The sequence below is a fragment of the Pinus tabuliformis genome, chromosome 8 (assembly GCF_031772625.1).
Source record: "Pinus tabuliformis cultivar Carrire ecotype Pingquan chromosome 8, CPIR1, whole genome shotgun sequence".
NCBI classification, from domain to species: domain Eukaryota; kingdom Viridiplantae; phylum Streptophyta; class Pinopsida; order Pinales; family Pinaceae; genus Pinus; species Pinus tabuliformis.
The window spans coordinates 551260295-551283887 of record NC_142294.1 but is presented as its reverse complement, the minus strand read 5'-3'; the positions used below and the strand labels follow the sequence as shown (position 1 = coordinate 551283887).

At 36.4% G+C, this 23593-nt stretch overlaps 1 protein-coding gene across 1 annotated transcript; it reads right to left on the bottom strand.

Annotated features, from left to right (window-relative positions):
• Positions 1 to 6678: 6678 nt before the first annotated feature.
• LOC149236625 (uncharacterized protein C24B11.05-like) lies at positions 6679 to 15617 on the bottom strand. The gene is made up of 9 exons (XM_089368983.1): positions 15614 to 15617; positions 14824 to 15198; positions 9377 to 9442; positions 9164 to 9261; positions 8953 to 8990; positions 8541 to 8628; positions 8104 to 8328; positions 7966 to 8031; positions 6679 to 7375 (listed from the first exon to the last, which is right to left on the bottom strand). Exons 1-9 carry the CDS (start codon positions 15615 to 15617, stop codon positions 7292 to 7294), a joined length of 1044 nt encoding a protein of 347 aa, XP_089225109.1. The 3' UTR covers positions 6679 to 7291.
• Between the last annotated feature and the right edge of the window lie 7976 nt (positions 15618 to 23593).

The following is a 23593-nucleotide window of genomic DNA, read 5'->3' as shown; positions in this document are numbered from 1 at the left end:
TGGGTAACCCATGTATTCGAATAACTTCACTTATAAAAAATCATAACACATCGGTAACATCATAAGTGCCTCTTATGGGATGAAATGGGAACTTTTGTTCAATTTATCAACTACAACCAATATAGCATTGTGCCTCTGTGAAGTGAGTGGCAAACCCACAACAAAATCCATAGAAATTACCTCCCATTTAGACATAGGGATGTCATGTGGTTGTAGGAGTCCTGCTGGATGGCAATGATCAACCTTCACTCGTTGACATTCAAGACATTTGGCGACAAATTGGACTATGTCGTGCTTCATGCCTGCCCAAAAGAAGAGTTTCTTCATGTCTGCATACATCTTCTTCACTCCAGGATGTGCACAATAGAGTGCTTTATGTGACTCTTTGAGGATGGTCCTTCTTATACCCCCTTCCATAGGTATGTACATTTTCCCTTGAAATCTCAATAGTCTATCTACTTCAAGGACATATCCCTCAAACTTTGGTTCTATTTGCTTCCCACTCTAGAGTGTTGATATAACCTTTAGATACCAACTATATTCAAAGAGTTTCTCCAACACACGTTCCCTCAAATTGACCCTCAAGGGTACTAGGGAGAAGGTTCGTGGCCTCCTGCTTAGTGCATAGACCACCACATTCTCCTTTCCCTTAATGTATGAGATCTCAAAATCATACTTACTCATGAATTCACTCCACCGCCTTTGTCTAGCATTCAAATACCTTTAAGTGAAGAGGTGCTTCAGGATTTGATGATATGTTCTTAACTCAAATCTTCTCCCAATGAGGTAGTGTCTCCACAATTTCAAAGCTAACATCATTGCTGCTAACTCTAAGTCATGGGTAGCATACAACTCTTCATGTTTCTTCAATTTTCTAGATGCGTAAGCTATTACTCCACCTTCTTGCATCAATACTGCTCCCAATCCTTGCTTCGAAGCATCGGTGCAGATAATGAAGTATTTTTCCATGTCCAGTACTCAAAGGATCGGTGCACTAGTTAGTAACCTCTTTAGTTCAGTGAATGCAGTGTCACATTCATATGCCCATTCATACCTGACCCCTTTTCACTGTATTGTGGTGATGGGTTTTGTAATGCAAGAAAACCCTTCCATAAACCTGCGATAATAACCTGCTAGCCCCATAAAACTATGCACTTCATGAGCATTTTTCGGTACTGGCCAATCCATTATGGCCTTTACCTTTTTTGGGTCAACTGAAATCCCTTTTCCTGAAATGATGTTCCCAAGATAATGAACTTTCTTATGAAAGAAGGAACATTTTGACAATTTTCCACACAATTGATTTTCCCTTAAGAAGGTCAATACAACCCTTAGGTGATTTTCATGCTTCTTTTCATTCTTGGAATACACAAGAATGTCATCCAGAAAGACTTGCACAAATTGGTCCAAATACTTCCTGAACACACCATTCATGAGGCTCATGAATACCGCTGGTGCATTGGTCAAACCAACAACTACGAACTCGTAGTGCCCAAACTAAGTTCGAAATGCAGTTTTTGAGATGTCACCTTCCTTAATCCTCAATTGGTGGTATTGAGATCATAGGTTGATCTTTGAGAAAATCTTTGCTCCCTTCATTTGATCAAATAGGTCATCTATTCTAGTTATCGGGTACCTATTCTTTATTGTGGCTCTATTAAAGTCCCTATAATCTATGCATAGCCTTAAGGACCATCCTTCTTCTTGACGAAAAATCACTGTTGCACCGCAAGGTGAAATACTAGGTCTGATAAATCCCAAGTCTAAAATCTCTTTTAACTACATCTGCAACTCACAAAGTTATGGAGTTGTCATCTTATAGGGTGTCTTAGATATTGGTTCTGCACCAGGTTTTATGTTGATTGTGAAATCAATCTCCCTTACAGGAGGTAATCCAGGCAATTCCTTAGGAAAAACATCCTTGAATTCTGACAAAATTGGGTGTTGATCTAGGGACGGTCCTTTTTGGTCACTTACACCCTTGACCACATATAATTTTCAACCTTGTCGAAGGCAATGTTTTACCTTCATCATGGATATGAATCGTAGGGACACTCCTCTCTTGATTCCATAAATCTCAATTGACCTACCTTCATCATCTAAACAAATAACCTTCTTCTTGAAACAGTCTACCAAAGCTCGATGAGCTTCTAGCCAGTCCATTCCAATAATTACATCATACGTCCCCAATGTTGTGACCTATGCCTTCAACTTAGTTATACACACCTTGAGGTTTACCTCACATTGGTCAACACAAGGTCTTACTGCTTGTTTTATCCCAGAAGCCATCTCAACTTGCTTAAAGTCATCGTGCTCATATGCTGCCAACCCACATTTTTCTAATGCAATTGGTGAAATGAAACTATTTGTAGCACCTGAATTAAACAAAATTTCAACTTTTACTTTGTTTATCATACCCGAGGTTTCTACCACGACAGATTGGTGTTCAACTTGTTGGTTATCAACTGTTGCATAAATTCGATGGTGGCTACTTGCTCCTCCCATTGGTGCTTTTCCTTCTCTACGGTTTTTACCAATTTGTAACTCAGGACAATCACGCTGGTAATGAGGTCCCCCACATCCCCAACAAGTGATGCATGGTAGACTTTGAACAAAATGTTGTGGAGTTCTTTGGAAAGAGTTCCTTCCCTTGGGACCCCTGCCCCTACTTGTTGCTCCTCGCGTATGACCTTGATTTGCATGCGTCCTTGAAGCTGCGGGTGAAGCTGCACTAGTAACCATTGAAATCCCCATTGTCGGTGCTCTGGGTACAACCCTGTTTCCATATGGCGGTGGCCTCAAACTTCCTCCCCTAGGGAAGGTACGAGGGGCCTTCCCCATAAACCTTGGTTGTTGTGGAAAAATGGTTTTGTTTCCACCTTTTAAGTCTAAGTGCTCTTCAACATAATGGGCATGTTCAATAGCTTTTGCAACTGAGGATGGTTTCCACATCCACACCATTGCCCTAATTTTAGGGTTCAATCCGTAAATGAAATGATCTGCTTGACGTTGATTAATGTCCGTGTAGGAGACATACTTGACCAATTCCATGAATCTAATCTCATATTCCTCTACCGTTTGGTTTCCCTGTACCAAAGCATGGAAGGCTCCTACCTATTGTTCTTCATAATACGCTGGTAGGTACTTTTTCCTGAATCTCTCCTCAAATAAATCCCAGGTAACTATGTCCGGAGTGAGGTGTAGTTGACGCTCTAAGTTACCCCACCAATTCAGAGCACTATCTCTGAGTTGGAATATTGCTATTTTAGCTTTTGAATTGGAAGTATAATCTCTTAGTGCGAAGCACCTTCTCATTCCTTCTAACCAGGCTTCTGCTCGTTCACTGGAACGACCTCTAACAAACTCTAGGAGCTTAATCTTTTGGATCTCCCTAGTAATGTCCTTGATTGGAGGTCCTCTATCAGAGTCTCTTGATCCCTTGAGATTTCCCAACCCTGATGGAGGGTGCTCCACTTCCACTTCAATTGTTTGGCGCCCTCTTAAAGTCTCATTAATTGCTTCTAGGGAACGCAAGATGAGAGCTAGCTCCGGCGATGGCAATGGGTTATTTGTAGGAGGTCCTTGGGATGATCCTCCTCGACCTTGATTTCCCCGCGTCTTCACCATTTTGAAATGTTCAATTATCTGTTCCAAACGAGACTTATTAATGCTACTTAGGACTTGTCAATTCTTACTCGGCTCACACATGTTTTGCAAAATGATAGGTGTAAGTTTTCCTTTTGTTATGTTTGTAAACGAGCATTACTAATACCAAGAAAATCCTCATGGATCTACTAAATCCTCTTCCATTGCTTACTAAGCTAGCACTATGATACATTACTAGTTAATCACCCTTAGATGCCTTCCTAACATCAATTTACCTTTTGGTAACCTTAATTAATATTAATAAAATATAATATTAATAAAATCTTAATTAAATTTACAATTAATTAACATTTTGTTAACGAAATATGTAATTAACTAACATCTTGTCAATGATCTCATATTAATGTAAATTAGTTACCTTAAATACCCATCAATAAATTTGTTAATTCTAATTAAATGAAATTCTTTCATTTTTTTTAATTCTATCAAAATAATATATTAAATTTTATAATAATGTTAATATTTAACTCACAATTAATTATTCATTAAAAATTTAAATACGTACTTTACTTCTTTTTAATTATCTATTAAAAATATAAATGCATACCTTACTTATTTTGAATGAAATGCCTGAAGGAATATTTTTAATTTAAACATGTAAATCTTAAAAAACACATTATATTTAAAATATAATTTTTACATATTCACATATAAATATAAATATAAATATAAATATATATATATATATAAGAACATGTTATTAATCATTATACTTGAAATATAAATCTGTACATATTCAAATATAATTCTATATATATTTTTAAACCCACATTATTAATCATTATATTTGAAAATATAAATTTTTATATATTCAAATATAATTCTAATTTATTTTTAGATAGCAAGTGGGGCCATGTTCACTGTTACCCATACTTGATCTTTCTCATGTTCAACTGTATGGAAATCTCCCTCAGATCCTATTTGCTTGGACTCCACAATTGTTATTCTCAAAATAATCCATTAGTCCCAACACTTCTGGGTTTTCGGAGTAAATTTTTTTTTTAAATAAAAAATCTGTAAGATATTTGTTACTGTTCTAAAAAAAATTCATTAATTTCTATAATTTCAAAAAAAAAAAATATCATCATGAAAACATTGCTTACCATTAAATTTCACGTGCCGAGAAAGTAGGTTGTGTACAAGTTGCTCCTCTTACTAAATTTTATCTCTTGAACTATTTTTAGCTTATATAACATTCCCTTACCAACAGAAAGAACTACATTTATCCAAGACGGTATAAAAGTGGTTCCTCCCACCATATTTCACACTTAGAACTAATTTTTACTTTGTCAAGGGAATCAGGGGTATTAATGATTTTCAATATGCTGGAATGTCATAACTCTAATAATTTCAAAATGTTTATATTAGAATAATTGAAATATATGTGAATAAATTTTCAAATATATAAAATTTTAAACTTAATTTAATTACTCATATTCCATATTATTATTATGAAACAATATAATTATTTATTTTGAAATAATTTCATATTTAAAAACAAATACTTATGAACCTCATTTTTAAAATAATAATAATATAATAATTCTATAAATTATTATAATTCGACTTTTTTTTATAACAATTAAATTTACTATTAAAACTACACATCTTTATATTTTTCCAAAATAATTTGTTAAATGTGCTCGGAAATCGAAAGTTATGCCAAATTCCCGGGTAGTAATGTTACATTTTCCTGGGATGGAGAATCTTATTATTAAAGTTAAAAGTGGGACACGAACCATCTCAACGATGTATGCGGCATTTGCAGGGGATATATAAAACTAGCAATTGTCCCAGAAGGTACAAAGAGAGAGGCCGATAGGATTATTAAATTGGAATTGTTGAATTTTTCTAGAAAAGTTAATTATTTTGTGGAAAATCTTGTTTTCTTGGACTGGATCATTGTGCAATTACTTTTCTTCAGATGTTTTGTTTATATCTATATTACAAGGAACACATTGAATGTCTTATTTCATTTTAGAGTAAGTTAATTACCCAAAATCAAGAGGTTAAGTTAATTACCCAAAATCAAGAAACCTTTATAAATGGCCAAGCATATATGAAAAATACATCTCATTCATATGCAATACCAAATCCATCTTTTCTTCTCTTTAAGTAAAATTTCAAAAGCATGAACAATAAATCCAACCTCTGAAATTTCAAGTTTTCTTCTCTCTAAGTAAAATTTCAAAAGCATGAACAATAAATCCAACCTCTGAAATTTCAATGCTTGGATGAATTCAAAAGCATGAAGAATAAATCCAACCTCTGAAATTTCAATGCTTGGATGCATCCTATTCATATGCTACAATAAACCCATATTTTCTTAAATTTCAATCCATAAACGCACCCATTCCTAAACCATAACAGCACCCATTCTTAAATTTCAAACGCACCCATTCCTAAACCATAACAGCACCCATTCTTAAATTTCAATCGATAAACGCACCCATTCCTAAACCATAACAGCACCCATTCCTAAACCATAACAGAACCCCAAAAAAAAAAAAAACAAAACACAGCCCTGCAATGCCAGAGCATATCCCATTCAAAAACAAATAAGTAGCAAATATAAACGGCAGTGTTCCGGTCTTGACTGCGCAAACCAATCATTGCCATCTGAAGAATCAAGAAAATAAACAAAACCTACGCACCCGTCCTGTAAGCCAACGCCATTAACATGAACGGAGAATAACACACGCTGTCACAGATTGTATATTTGACGTTGGACAGTGTCAAAACGTTATAAAACCACAAGTATGCCATATTTTTTTAATGATGCGACGGAAGGAAATGAAATCCACACTCTAATCTACGCCCTGTGTAAAAATAAGTCACACGCATGCTGTAGTTAAACAATCTGCAATGAAATTAACAAATGAACAGAATTGAAACGCTGAAATTGTAAATCTACAGAAGCTGGTAATGTAAATCTACAGCGCTGTGGTTTAATCTAGCTAAATGTCCCAGTTGTGGCGGGCCTTGCCACTTCTGGGAGCAGGAAAACATATAGAAACTGGAGAATTAAAATCTACGCAGCTTAATCAACTTGTCTCATTTGATTCAATCTGCCTGCGTCAAGGGAAATCAACTGGTTCTTTCACTAAAGGAAAATAGTCTGCTTTACATTCAACGGTAATTACATGTCCCAAAATAAAAACCTGTCTATTATTCCTTTCTATTATTCCTTTCCCAGGATCAGAGCACACGGCTTTATAATACAGCCAATACAAAATTGTAAATGATCCGCTCCATGGATCTCTCCACAAGATAAACTAACCAAGCTAAATAAAATGACAAGCAGCTGAACCTCGATCTGGAGATCGGTTTCCTCTTCGAATTAGTAAATATGGATGAGATCGGATCTGTTGTGCTGCACTGTTAAAAACTCGCGCACTTTGAAATGGAAGACTTCACCCACTTGTAAATGAATTGGAAACGCGTTCCAATCAAAGCATTTAATCACGCCATTAAAATCTAGTTCAAAACGTATGATTCCTAGTACTTTTCCAGATCCAACTTCACATATACAAAACCTACGCACCCGTCCTGTAAGCCAACGCCATTACCATAAACGGAGAATAACACGCGCTGTCACAGATTGTATATTTGACGTTGGACTGTGTCAAAACGTTATAAAACCACACGTATGCCATATTTTTTTAATGCTGCGACGGAAGGAAATGAAATCCACACTCTGATCTACGCCCTGTGTAAAAATAACTCACACACATGCTGTAATTAAACAATCTGCAATGAAATTAACAAATAAACAGAATTGAAACGCTGAAATGTAAATCTACAGAATGGAAGTGCTGGTAATGTGAATCTACAGCGCTGTAAATTCACAATAAGAAATACTAGGGTAGATGCTGGAAATTTTACAATAGTCATTTTTGAATGTCAACATTTCGAATCTATACCAAGTTTCATCTAGTCATTTTTGAATGCCAACGTTTCGAATCTATACCAACACTTATCTAATCATTTTTGAATGTCAACGTTTTGAATCCCAAGACTCATCGTTGTCCAAACAACGTTTACATTCAAAAATGATTACTGAGGAATTTCCGGCATCTCACACTCAAAATCAACCCCACAGAAATCTGCAAACCCTAAACTATTAAGATAGCTTTCACAATTTATAATGCACAACTCTCTTTCCCCTCTATTTTTCAGTTACTAATAAATTACGTCTTAATCATTTCCCAGTAAGTCACAAAGAATTATAAAGTTTCCTGCAATTTGATAAAATTAGGACATATACTAGGTCATTTCTGAGGTCATTTAAAGGCTTACCAGGACTGTATGAAGGCCTACTTCTTTTGCTGCTGCTATGTTTCGGATATTGTCATCAAAGAAGAGCTGCAAAAGAGTTGGAATAAGGATCACTGTAAAAATATGTAAACAAATTAAAGGCAAATGCTAGAAACTTACTGTTCTTTGTGGATCTGCATTTGCAATTGTGATTGCACGCTTCATGGCTTCAATTGAGGGCTTGATAAAAACAGGGGAAGTACTGAGTTTGCATTCATCAGTTTGCTGATTAAAACGATAAGCCATATTAAGGCTCTCAAAACAGATAACATCCTCAAAACAGTCTTCCAAGCCTAGTCTCTTTAGGACTTTACATGCATGAATCTTGTCTGAATCTGTGAATATCTGCACATAAGGTCGAACAGCAGTTATGGTTGGATTAGTTTCATTTCATTCTTGGAGAAATAATACCAATTACTGTATTTTTCAAGCATGATCTATTTCAACTATGCAAGTGGATGCAACCTTATAAAGTTGTGTTTGCGCTTATAAGGCTTTATGTCCTATTGAAGCTGATCCAAAAATTGAATTTATGCAACTCAGTACCAAGTACGTACCAATTTCCTTTGAGGCATGCTCATCAAAATGCTCCTAATGGCAGGGTCTGGTTTAATGACTTCGTATGGCAACTTCCCATGCACAAATCTAGAAATTAAGAAAAATACACATGTATAAGATTAGTTTGACAAAATGTCAAGAAAGCATATGCACTTAGCCAGATAAATTTTAATTATCTCATGGGAGAAACAGAGTTGAATCTCCTCAGTAAGCCATAATACAATTTAAGCATGAATGCCATGCAAAAATAAATAGAAAAGCTGAAAACCTATTTCTATTTTTCTGAAATAAAATATTTAGGGTCTCTCACAGCACTCTATATTGAAAATCTCTATATTGATTTTCATTGTAGGAAAGGAAAAATGTGACACAGACAAAATCATTCATAGCACAAGCAAAATAGAATTGTACCTGTGATATTCATCTGCATCAACCTCATAGCCCAGTTTCTGCAATTTTAAACAACAGTTATTAGTCACAATCAAACAGCCTAAATCCTCCAATCAATGATACCTCTATTCTGCTCCAAGAAGTTGTCACATGGTGATGCTTAAAGGGGAGTGAATAAGAATTAATTTTTCTTGCAGGTTGAAAATGGAAGGGGGGCGGGGCACGAACTTACTCTCAGCCCAGCCAGAGTGCTCCCATTGGTTTTATAAAACTCTGTACGGAGGCTGGAAACAATTTCTCTGCTGAATCCGAAAACTTGTGCAAGAAACTCTGCAACAACATTAATCAAATCCATGACACAGCATCCAGGGAAAAAAAAAACCAATTGAATTCTAATAGAGGAAGGCAAAATTAATCTGTATCTAAAACTTAATTCACAGCATACCATCAATATTCTTGCGGCAGGCTGTAGCAATGCCTGTACTGGAAGGATACAGAGTATCATCCAAATCTGTGACAAAAAAAACAGTGTCTAATTAATTTTGGAATTGCTGGCAAAATGTTCATGATAAATCCAATTAAAGCTATGCGGAAAACTTTAAAATTGAAACAGAATCCACGATTTCTTCTGCATTCACGCCACGCATTCCGAAGAGCAGACAATCGAATTGAGTGGTTGAGAGTTCCATGGTATTCATATAACAAAATTCCTAAATACAGAGATCTTGATTTTAACAAAACTGGAAGAAAAGAGAGGCAATTGATGTTTGCTCTGAGATTCTGAAAATCACATTGAATATGCAGAGAAGTTATAGAAACTGGAGAATTAAAATCTACGCAAGCTTAATCAACCTGTCTCATTTGATTCAATCTACCCGCGTCAAGGAAAATCAATTGGTTCTTTCATTGAAGGAAAATAGTCTGCTTTACATTCAACGGTAGTTACATGTGCCAAAATAAAAACCTGTCTACTGTGGAAGAAGAACAGTGCTTGCCAAAAGCCAGGGAAGAAGAACAGCAACAAGAACAGTGCTTGCCAAAAGCCAGGGAAAAAGAACCGCAACAACAACTCGCAGACCAAAGAATATCTTCAAGAGTGACATAAAAGAATGAGAAAAAGCGGTAAGTGAAAAGAAGACAACTCAACTGATATTTGGAAAAAGCAGTCACACTTCGAATCAACAGTTGAAAGTGTCTCACCTGATCCAATGGAGCAGGGTAAAAGTGTTGACGATTATTGATGCATAGAAAGGCCTATCGACCTAAATATAATATAAAAGAGAAAAAAATAAAGGCAGGCAAAAATTATAGGCCCAATGAAGGGGCAAGGAAATCTAAAGTTCTATAGAGTCTTAGACTCTTACTAGATATAGTACAACATGGCTCGTACAACTTTCATGTGAAAAGGGTAAACATTGAACAAAATTTATAGTGCAATGGCCAACACGTTTGGGGTATGAGTCTGACACATGTTGGATGCGAGATAAGAAACTGATTCCAAAAAGCATAAAACTGAAAAGGGAAAGTAGTTTGGGGTATGGCACATGGCAAATGCAAGATAAGAAATCAATTCCAAAAAATGTTAAAATGAAAAGCGAACACAAACAGGGGAGAATGGGTTGATAAGGGCAAGGGAAGGAAAATTTGGATTGAATCCCCATAGACAATAAACAATTATGAGTATATTAAAAGTCCCATAGAACATGAATGAAGGGTGCACCAATACAATAAAAAGGAATCGAAATGAAGGGTGCACCAATACAATAAAAAGGAATCGAAGAAGGACCTCAAGCAACCATAGAGAAAAAAATATTCCTCCACTACAACAATAAGGTAGCGTGCCATGGTTGTGAGTGGGGATGAACAAGGATGCCAAGTTCCTTATCACTAACCTAATAAAGAGTATAAACAATAAGCTAGTGTCATGGCTGTGAGTGGGGATGGGCAAGGATGCCAAGTTCAATTCCCTATCACTGAACTAATAAAGAGTATAAACAATAAGCTAGTGTGACATGGTTGTGAATGGAAATGGATGAGGAAGCCAAGTTTTCCATCACTGGCCTAATAAAAAGGAAGGAAGGCAAAAGCAATATGCAAAATGCCCCATGGAGAGGAATATGCAAAATGCCCAATGGAAGTAGGTAAGAAAAGTAAACCTTTACAAGCTTCCATGATATTAATAGTTATAGGAGGATACAGCTTGTAGAACCTTCATGGAAAAAGAGTGAACTACTACCATAGAAAAGATGCTTCTAGAGTACTCCGTTTCCCAAAAACACATAAATAAAATAAAATAGAGTGAAAATTGTTGCAACAATTGCTTTAACATTTAACATGTGCTTTAATGGCACAAGAGAAGATGTAGAAGAGAAAGTGAACACAAGGATGAGGACGAATGCTCCCAAGGAAGGGAAACAAGAAGAGAAAGTGAACACAAGGATGAGGAGCAATGCTCAGAAGGAAGGGAATCAAGAAGAGAAAGTGAACACAAGGATGAGGAGGAATGCTCACAAGGAAGGGAAACAAGAAGAGAAAGTGAACACAAGGATGAGGAGGAATGCTCACAAAGAAGGAAAACATGAGAACAAGGAATTGTATTTAAAAAGCTACGACAAGTGAAAGATAATAAGACAATAAGAAAGAGGCTTTGGGTCGGACTTGACACGGTATTTTTTCAATAGCACTTGATGGCTTGTCAAACTTGTCTTGTTATATGATGCATGCTATTTGAGTAAAGACAATTCCTAAAAGTTTTTACTAGAGGCCCACGGAAGACGAACTAAAATTTAAATAAGAATATCTAAATTTAAAAAAAAATAAAAACAGTTCGGACTAAAGCATCACAATGAATATGATAATATTTATTTAGTTAAAAGAAATATGCCTATTCAAAGTAGAGCAGAATGGATACCACAGCATTTAATTTGCTATTATAAAAGGAGAAAAACAAAAAAAAACTGCTAAGACTAAAAAAAACTAAAAGTGTCATGTGACTAAACTGGAAATCAACACCACCCTGCCTGCAAAGACGATGAGATATATGCAATTGGATTTGAAAAACACTAAAAATGTCAATGAAAACAATTTATGTAACAGTAATATTGCTTTGAACCCTCAAAACTGGGAAAATAAGGGAAGGAACTTCCCTTTAGTGCTCTTCTTTTCAAGACAAAGAGATGGTTGATGTTGGAACCAGCAACTTATAATTTACAAAAAAGACAAAAAATATTAAAATCGCTTGTTATTATAAAAGCTGAGGCTGGCTACAGCTGCAATGAATTTAACAATACTCAATTAAATAAGAAAAAGAAAAAACATCTTCTAATGGCAAAGCAGAGAAATGAGAATACAATAATTATAAATCAACACCACACTGCCTGCAAAGATGATGAGATATATGCAATTGGATTTGAAAAACACTAAAAATGTCAATGAAAACGATTTATGTAACAGTAATATTGCTCTGAACCCTCAAAACTGGGAAAATAAGGGAAGGAAATTCCCTTTACTGCTCTTCTTTTCAAGACAAGGAGATCGTTGATGTTGGAACCAGCAATTTATAATTTACAAAAATTGACAAAAATATTAAAATCGCTTGTTATTAAAAAAGCTAAGTCTGGCTACAGCTGCAATGAATTTAACAATAGTCAATTAAATAAGAAAAAGAAAAAACATCTTCTAAGGGCAAAGCAGAGAAATGAGAATACAATAGTTATAGATTTCATTTCCAACCTCCCTAACTTTTAACAATTTCACATTTAAAACCTAGATACACTGTTACTCTCCTCTGAAACATTACGAGCAATTTTTAATTAGGTATGAAAAAACTAAAGATGTCAATGAAACAATTTATTTAACAGTAATTTATTGCTCTTAACGCTGAAAACTGAGAAAATAAGGGGAGAAGTTACTCTTTTCTTTTGAAGAAACAGAGATGTGAGATTAGCTGCCTATAATTTATGTAGGGGAAGATTTGCCCTACACTGATTTTGTCACGAAGAGAATGAGATCGGCTACCTGTAATTTAGGAAAAGTATAAAAATAAATTAAAATTTCTTGCTACAATACCAACATCTAATTAAAAAAATGTCGGCTAATAAACACAAAGAAGTGGAATGACATAATAATATTTAATTTACAAGAAGAGGAAAAAAAAACTGCCCACTGAGAGTAAAACAAAGCCAAAAAATCAAATACCTCATTGACTCTATATCCAACGTGTGAGTTGATTCAGCTCCCAATGCTCCGTTTTTTTTCACAGATTCAAAACCCATTAACACAACACATTGGAAGCGCTTCTAGAGCACATGAACACACAAAAACCAGACAATTTCACATATATAACACACATAAGACATATAACATGAAACAGAGAAACAACGAGACAACACAACAAATTGAAAGCGCTTCCAGAACAAATATTTCAGAATCAGCATACAATTATAGAAACAAATAAGTTAGAACCAAGGAATCAGAAATGGAAAGGAAAGAAATACAAATATTAGATTAAATGAGCGCATAGCTCGCTCCATCCATCTGATAAAACAGCATGCATCCCCACTCTGAGACACTCAAGAAGAAATAGAGCATTTACTTACCCCAACCAAATTATATATTATAAACATTTTAGTCAAAATAACTCCTCTGCTTCGGAAATCGCTTCTTAATGCCTTCAATAATTTCTCAATCTTTCTGCTCTGATTTCACACTGGATATCTGACATGAATGCCTCTTCCGCCCCTCCGTCTTCTACTGCATTACACCTGCATTTTCTTACATTTTCCGTGGAAATTTCAAAACCCCAACCAGCTTCTTCACCATGGTAGGAAGCAAAGAGAGGTAGAATGAGAGGTGACTCCGGCATTTTCATAGGCCCCCAAAGCCTGAAGCGGACGATGACTCGACTCTAAATTTGCAGTAAACCCGAAACGAATCCCCACTTTTAGCAAAAACATGCTAGATTTAACGATTTCATATCATTGGGCTCCCAGGGTAATGATGAACCATGATAAGCATTAAATACACCGTTAAAAGCGGAAGCCGCGAGGCCACCACACCAGTAAAGCCGGAAGCCTAGAGGCCATCCAGAGGCTTCATTGGAAGATCTCGTCAGAAAATCGCCCTTAACATCGCTGCCTAGTACAGATTTAACGCATTAAAAATTTCTTTCGTGGCTACCCTTTTTTATCAAAGAGACAGGGCAGCTGCGCTTCTCACCTTTCGTTCATCGTTGCCCTCTTTCTCACCTTGAAGGGTGAAACATGTGAATCATCGTTGCCCCCGTTCTCACCTTGAAGGGTGAAACATGTGAAATCGAAGCGCTGGAATGGTCCTGGCACAAACAAATCCAAGCGAAGCTGCTGGCACAAATTTGTACAAAATGCAAAATGATAATAGAGAGCTTCGTTCTGCATTTAACACGAATCGTGTAAAACGCATCAAGCAGAACAGAGTGAGACAGGCACGCTTGTTTGAGTTGACAATCAAACAAGCCTTAAAAACAACCAGAAAACATACCAAAATTCATGTTCATCTTCGCATCAACGCCACAATCGTGCATATCAGTAAGAGCTATAGGGATGTCCTTATTGTAGGCAGCACAGAGATTACATTGAAAACACAAATTCTATCGTTGTAAAAAATGCTCCAAAACCATAAAAGAGAAACAGAAGCCGCGTGAGAGTCTACAGGAAGTCGTTACCATCGCTAATAAAACCGCTGTCATCAGTAACCCTCTTCAAAGCAGAAAAATCGAAGTCTACCCTCTTCCGGGACGTTAGAGGTTTGCTTTTGCTTTTCACAGATATATATGGTTGTTCATGGAAACAAGATCAAAAGGAAGTCTTAAACGACAAAGTAAGAGGGACTTTGGAAACCCTCTCTGCAAAATACCTTCGAAGCTGAGACATACAGAGTTGTCTCCGACGGCAGTGGTAGGCGGAGAAAATCGAGAACAAATCTCCGAACGCAGAACAGGCAGGCGGAGAAAATCGCGAACAAATCTCCGAACGCAAAACAGGCAGAGCAGAAAACGGACAGATATGGTTGAAATGGTTGAAGAAAACCGGGAGTGAAAACCGCGAACAAATCTCCGAAGGCAGAACAGGCAGAGCAGAAAACAGACGGATATGGTTGAAGAAGAAAACAGGTGGTTCCCCGAAATCGCTGACGAAAAACATAAATTGCACGACAGATGTGAAGAATTTGCCCACGGAATGTGCACGCCAGCTGTCAACCTTAGAAGCAAAAGGACGACGAAAAGGCTCACTCAAAGGAAAGCCTATCGGCCTAAAAATCATGTGACCAACATAGAATTGAGAGCTAGCATCTCAATTCCTTCAGTTTTTTACACCATTAAGTTGAGAGAACATAGGTTGGAAGTGTCTTCAGACTTTCTGTATTCTTTTCTTTCTGTTTGGATTGAAGTTGAAGTGCTGAAGTAAAGAAGCAAGTACACTGTGGTTTGCATCAAGAACATCACCAATGACTGGAGGTAATTTATATTTCTGGACATTAAGTTTTAACGATTCTTTGAGTTTTCTGCATACAGAATCGTTGTTTAAATTTATCATTTGGTATCAAAGCAAATGTTTATTTATCTCTGCCTTGGTTGGATTCGAATACTTTGAGGTGATTTGATTTGAACCATATACTGTCAGCAAATTATTTTCAATATTCGTACCCATCGTTGACCGTTTGGTTTAACCCTATAGCTGTCAACACATATGACAGTTTGATGGGTTGTTTTCGTGTGCATTTTGGTAATATGGTTTTGTAACCATATTACATATTTCCCCACCATATACGTTGGTTATAACTATATATAATATATGGTTTTGTTATAACCATACTCCACCATATGCCCTGCGTTTAATGGTTTTGGATTATATATGTATTAACCTTTTTAACAACCCCCCACCCCACGTGAATGTCACGTTGGTTTTTATTGTACTATTTTAATATAACAAAAAATGATTTGTTAGTAATATAACAAAAAATCTAGCCTTTCCGCAACCCAAAGTTTGGTTTAGGGGTTACTAGGCCAGTGGCTTCATGATCCTCAGTCAAGTTCAAGGACCACTACACCATGTGTTTGTCAATTTGGATATCCACCCCACTCAACTTCGAATCCAATCCAACCATCCCACATAAACCGAATGAGAGAACCCATCTCATCAAGGCTACTAGGAAATGGCAAGGCTAGGTTGAAAACACTGTCACACCTGGGAAGACCCATGCCATGGTAGAAAAGAATCACATGCAATACCATGCATGCCAATTATAGCAAGGAAAATACACATGCAAGTCGATACCTGCAATGAAACCTGTTGTAGTTGCTTGATCCTACCTTTCCTTGCTTGACCTTTGCTTCCTCTTACCTTCTTTTATTTTCTTGCTCCAATGCCAAAGTGTTCCAAGAAAACTCTAAGTATCTAAGAGTATGAGAGAGAGAGAATAATGAGAGTGCTCCAAAACTGAATTGATTAAGCCGTAACACTGCCCAAGCTTGCCAACTGATCCTCAAAAACCTTCTTATGGATAAGGCCTCTATTTTCTTCAATTATCATTATTTTCCTTCATTTCCATTATTTTCCTCCTCACATGAAACCTGCGACCTTTCACCTTCTTTTTCTCCTAATTTCCATTATTTTCATAAATAAATGTGCCAAAATACCTTTTTGCCTCTTCAATGTCTTAGCCATTGCCTTTGCCAATTTCCTTAGCCATAAACAACCAAATGAACACCAACTAGGATGTCCTTCCCACCATTTAGCTTGAAATACGTGTCCCATCATCCGTGGTATTTATATATTTTTACATCAGTTTTTAACGAGGGTTGTTACATGAGTTCTACTTATATATAATATTAATAACCACTTTGAAATTTCAAACCACCATTGAACTAGATACCTACTTGTTTAAAGGGATAATTTAAGGAAAGTCCATTATAATATAGTTGAATGTATAGATTATATAAAATTTAGGTGTATCAAAAAAATATTTGATGTCTTCATTTTAATACTTAGATAATATCCAAATTTAAAATTAGTGATATTAATTTCAATGGTTCTACAATACATGGAACTTAGAAACAATCATGTTATGGTTGAATAGATGTTATATAAATCCACAATAAGGTAGATCATTTATGTATTAGTGAAAGGTATAGCATTGAGATGTTCATGAAATATTGGGTAACTTTTAAGTGGTTGAAGGTTGAGATGGTATTGAAGTGTTTTAAGATAAAAAAATTAACATCTCCCATGTGAATATGTTTGCTTATCCTAGTGAGATACAAGTGATTAGGGTCTATAATGATCAAGTGACGAGAAACTTTCCAAGTTCATTCATATCGAGGAGATTGTGTGTTTTTTGGAATGATGATTACTAAATGACAACCCACTAAGAATGATGTAAACTAGAAATGAAACTTTAGTATTGATAGGAGTGAAATGCAATACATACTTTATCCATATTGATGTGCTTGTAGTCCATTGGACGAATATGGGTGGATAAGGTTTATCAACGATTATATTCCATTCATCTAAAGGAAAATGTTCTATGTACGATATAAGGTGTGTCTTGAATTAGGAGTTGAGGTGAAAGATATTTAGCCTCTTTGGAAGTGTTTATATAATACAACCCCTCACTTTTTGACCATTTGTTATGCCTATTTTTCCCTAAATAGCTACCTATATTGAGGCTCTACTTGTATTTTCCTGTTGTTTTATTTATGAACACTATGTAATATTGATACATTTTAGTTGCACAAATGATATTTACTTATACAAAACACTTGATGGATTAGGTTTTGTTGATTAAAGTATTTGATGTATGACTTATCTGATGTATGATTTACCCAATGCATGGCTTACTTGGTTATGATTTATCTTGTGCAAGACTTATCAAAATTATGATTTATTTAATGTATGGCTTAATTGAATATGATTTATCTAGTGCATGACTTATCAGAGTTATGAATTGTTTGATGTATGGATTAACTGGATATGATTTATCTAGTGCATGACTTATCGAAATTATGATTTGTTTGATGTATGACTTAATTGGATATGATTTATCTAGTGAATGACTTAAATCGAAGTTATGATTTATTTGATGAAAGATTTACCTCTAGTGTATTGATATTAATTACAAAATGTGCATGTAGATACCAGACTTTATAAAACGATGATTATGATCATTTTTCTATATATATATTATATATATATGCATGGATGAGAACTAACTTGAAGAATTGGAAGGTACTATATGATAACTAAGATCCATGCTAGTAACTGGGGGATGCCGAGAAATCCGAGGAATGGTATTATGTACAATGTTTTATTACATTTTGTATCTACTTGACATGCACTATTATGACATAGGTACAATGAAGATTGCAGGTGATATGACTTCCTAACTGAATTGTTCGATGAAAAGTATCTAACCAGTGCCGTAGTGTGGTCCATATCACGACGTTGACCCTAGTTTTGAGGATGGGTGGATACATTTCCGACCATGTAACCACCAAGCATGGAATCATGGGAGGGAAGTGATGGACACACTACTCTATAGTGTGATGATGATTTCCAGTTGCCTGATGGGGTAGTTAGGTCGATATAGTCGATGCTTTTATCATCTTGGTTCTATCAGTGGTTAGATCGGTATAGTCGATGCCATAGTATATTGCAGTAGAGGGTGGATAGGATGGGAGCGGAATTAGGTTAGGGAGGATAGGAGGCTATAGGTTAGTTGGAGACTCTAGAGGGGAAGAGGAATTCTTGCTTGAATTACATAATTTGACTACCATATCTCTTTATGTTTTGATATGTCTTGTTGGCATACTACTTATAGATTGCTCGCAACCTTTTGAGTCTAACTTCATGACGAAGTTTTTTTTTTGAAGGATGGGTGTATGTAATTTCCTACTTGAACGTATTATCTTACATTATCTTATTAGCCTACCTACTGAGTGATTGATTTTGTGCCTAATCACACCAAGTATTATTAGTATATGTACGAAGTATGTGTATGCTAGCTGCAAACCCACACCTCTCACACATACATTAGTATTCTAAATCTTAAAGTGTTGGATGATTAAATAAATGGTTAATCGTGATTAGTGATTAATTAACCTTAAAAATTATTTATATTTATTGATTAAATTTAAACATGATTCATTTAAATTATTAAATTAATAACATTCTTCAAGTTTGATTAATATTTCTAAAATAATATTATTGAATGGTGATATTTATTAGAATAACAATATTTTATTAAGTGTTGATATTGATTAAAATAGGTACTATTGAATGATGATATTTATTATAATAACATTATGTTATTTAATGATGATAATTTATTAAAATAATGATATGGAATGGTAACATTTATTGGATTAATAAGGGGTGGTTGGAGATGTACCACCTGAAGGTTAATGAAAGGATAAGGAGTAGATGGAAGGATAAGAAGGGGGAGGCTCGAGGAGGCGTCGGGGTGTGAAATTCAATGACATTAAAACCAAAGTTGGGGTGACATTCATGAGAGGCGGTGGGGACATATGAGGAATGGACATTCATACCATTCCTCATTAGATGTCTCGACCTTCCCCAATGGAAGAGTAGATCTTGCTTATCATATAGTTCTTTCCAATCTACAAGTTAGTTCTCATTCATGCATATATATAACAACAAAATATATATATAGATAGGTGATCATAAACATCATGTTATTAAGTCTAGTATCCACGTGTCAATTTTGTAGTTCATACTGGAAATAAATCTTACATTAGATAAATCATAATTTCACTAATTTTACTCGATCCTCCAACTTTCCCAACTCAATGGCGTCCTACATGGCCTCCCATATAGAGCTTGATAAGGAGGCATCCCGATTGAACTGTGGTAACTGTTATTATAGGAAAACTCTACCAATGGTAAGTACCTTTCCCACTGAGTTTGATTATCCATGACGTACATTCTAAGCATGTCTTCCATAACCTAATTTACTCTTTTAGTCTGCCCATCTATTTCTGGATGATATGCAGTGCTTAGGTTCAACTGAGTCCCTAGTGCTTATTGCAAACCTGTCCAAAACCTAGATGTAAATCGTGAGTCTCTATCAGAAATGATCTTTGTGGCTAACCCATGTAGTCGAATAACTTCACTTATAAAAACTCATGCCACATCGGTAACATCATAAGTGTCTCTTACTGGGATGAAATGGGAACTTTTGTTCAACTTATCAACTGCAACCAATATAGCATTGTGCCTCTATGAAGTGAGTGCAAACCCACAACAAAATCCATAGAAATTACCTCCCATTTAGACATAGGGATGTCATGTGGTTGTAGGAGTCCTGCTGGGTGGCGATGATCAACCTTCACTTTTTAACATTCAAGACATTTGGCGACAAACTGGACTATGTCGTGCTTCATGCCTACCCAAAAGAAGAGTTCCTTCATGTCAGCATACATCTTCTTCACTCCAGGATGTGCACAATAGAGTGCTATATGTGACTCTTCGAGGATGGTCCTTCTTATACCCCCTTCCTTAGGTATGTACATTTTCCCTTGAAATCTCAATAGTCCATCTAGTTCAAGGACATATCCCTCAAACTTTGGTTCTATTTGCTTCCCACTCTGGAGTGTTGATATAACCTTTAGATACCAACTCCCTTCAAACAGTTTCTCCAACACACTTTCCCTCAAATTGACCCTCAAGGGTACTAGGGAGAAGGTTCGTGGCCTCCTGCTTAGTGCATTGACCACCACATTATCCTTTCCCTTAATGTATGAGATCTCAAAATCACACTTACTCATGAATTCACTCCACCGCCTTTGTCTAGCATTCAAATACCTTTGAGTGAAGAGGTGCTTCAGGATTTGATGATATGTTCTTAACTCAAATCTTCTCCCAATGAGGTAGTGTCTCCACAATTTCAAAGCTAACATCACTGCTGCTAACTCTAACGCATGGGTAGCATACAATTCTTCATGTTTCTTCAATTTTCTAGATGCGTAAGCTATTACTCCACCTTCTTGCATCAATACTGCTCCCAATCCTTACTTCGAAGCATCAGTGTAGACAATGAAGTATTTTTCCATGTCTAGTACTCAAAGGATTGGTGCACTAGTTAGTAACCTCTTTAGTTCAGTGAATGTAGTGTCACATTCATATGTCCATTCATACCTGACCCCTTTTCACTGTAATGTGGTGATGGGTTTTGCAATCCTCGAAAACCCTTCCACAAACCTGCGATAATAACCTGCTAGCCCCATAAAACTACGCACCTCATGAGCATTTTTCGGTACTGGCCAATCCATTATGGCCTTTACCTTTTCCGGGTCAACTGAAATCCCTTCTCCTGAAATGATGTGCCCAAGATAATGAACTTTCTTATGAAAGAAGGAACATTTTGACAATTTTCCATACAATTGATTTTCCCTTAAGAAGGTCAATACAACCCTTAGGTGATTTTCATGCTTCTTTTCATTCTTGGAATACACAAGAATGTCGTCCAGAAAGACTTGCACAAATTGGTCCAAATACTTCCTAAACACACCATTCATAAGGCTCATGAATACTGTTGGTGCATTAGTCAAACCAAATGGAACAACTATGAACTCATAGTTCCCAAACTGAGTTCAAACTGCAGTTTTTGAGATGTCACCTTCCTTAATACTGCTCCCAATCCTTAGGTGATTTTCATGCTCCTTTTCATTCTTGGAATACACAAGAATGTCATCTAGAAAGACTTTCACAAATTGGTCCAAATACTTCCTGAACACACCATTCATGAGGCTCATGAATACTACTAGTGCATTGGTCAAACCAAATGGAACAACTACGAACTCGTAGTGCCCAAACTGAGTTCGAAATGCAGTTTTTGAGATGTCACCTTCCTTAATCCTCAATTGGTGGTATCCAGATCGTAGATTGATCTTTGAGAAAATCGTTGCTCCCTTCATTTGATCAAATAGGTCATCTATTCTAGGTATCAGGTACCTATTCTTTATTGTGGCTCTATTCAAGTCCCTATAATCTATGCATAGCCTTAAGGAACCATCCTTCTTCTTGACGAAAAATCACTGTTGCACTGCAAGGTGAAATACTAGGTCTGATAAATCCTAAGTCTAAAAGCTCTTTTAACTGCATCTGCAACTTACAAAGTTATGGAGTTGTCATCGTATAGGGTGTCTTAGATATTGGTTCTGCACTAGGTTTTAGGTCGATTTTGAAATCAATCTCCCTTACAGGAGGTAATCTAGGCAATTCCTTAGGAAAAACATCCTTGAATTCTGACAAAATTGGGTGTTGATCTAGGGAGGGTCCTTTTTGGTCACTTACAGCCTCGACCACATATAATTTTCAACCTTGTCAGAGGCAACGTTTTACCTTCATCATGGATATGAATCGTAGGGACACTCCTCTCTTGATTCCACAAATCTCAATTGACCTACCTTCATCATCTAAACAAATCACCTTCTTCTTGAAACAGTCTACCAAAGCTCGATGAGCTTCTAGCCAGTCCATTCTAATAATTACATCGTACGTCCCCAATGTTGTGACGTATGCCTTCAACTTAGTTATACACACCCTGAGGTTTACCTCACATTGGTCAGCACTAGGTCCTACTACTTGTTTTATCCCAGAAGCCATCTCAACTTGCTTAAAGTCATCGTGCTCATAGGCTGCCAACCCAGATTTTTCTAATGCCACTAGTGAAATGAAACTATTTGTAGCACCCGAATCAAACAAAATTTCAACTTTTAATTTGTTTATCATACCTGAGGTTTCTACCATGACATATTGGTCTTCAACTTGTTGTTTATCAACTGTTGCATAGATTCGATGGTGGCTACTTGCTCCCCCCATTGGTGCTTTTCCTTCTCTACGGTTTTTACTGGTTTGTAACTCAGGACAATCACGCTGGTAATGAGGTCCCCCGCATCCCCAACAAGTGATGCGTGGTAGACTTCAAACAAACTGTTGTGGAGTTCTTTGGAAAGAGTTCCTTCCCTTGGGACCCCTGCCCCTACTTGTTGCTCCTCGCGTATGACCTTGATTTGCACGCGTCCTTGAAGCCGCGGGTGAAGCTACACTAGTAACCATTGAAATCCCCACTGTCGGTGCTCTGGGTACAACCCTGTTTCCATATGACGGTGGCCTCAAACTTCCTCCCCTGGGGAAGGTACGAGGGGCCTTCCCCATAAACCTTGGTTGTTGTGGAAAAATGGTTTTGTTTCCACCTTTTAAGTCTAAGTGCTCTTCAACATAATGGGCATGTTCAACAGCTTTTGCAACTGAGGATGGTTTCCACATCCACACCATTGCCCTAATTTTAGGGTTCAATCCATAAATGAAATGATCTGCTTGACGTTGATCAATGTCCATGTAGGAGACATACTTGACCAATTCCATGAATCTAATCTCATATTCCTCTACCGTTCGGTTTCCCTGCATCAAAGCATTGAAGGCTCCTACTTATTGTTCTTCATAATATGCTGGTAGGTACTTTTTCCTGAATCTCTCCTCAAATAACTCCCAGGTAATCGTGTCCAGAGTGAGGTGTAGTTGACGCTCTAAGTTACCCCACCAATTCAGAGTACTATCTTTGAGTTGGAATATTGCTATTTTAGCTTTTGAATTAGAAGCATAAT

What these genes read in the sequence shown, in the direction of transcription:
- LOC149236625 (XM_089368983.1), bottom strand. An exon ending in CTGCCGCAAGAATATTGATG is followed by an intron (nt 9,262 to 9,376) that starts GTATGCTGTGAA and finishes ATGTTGTTGCAG; the next exon opens with AGTTTCTTGCACAAGTTTTC. An exon ending in GCACTCTGGCTGGGCTGAGA is followed by an intron (nt 8,991 to 9,163) that starts GTAAGTTCGTGC and finishes TTAAAATTGCAG; the next exon opens with AAACTGGGCTATGAGGTTGA.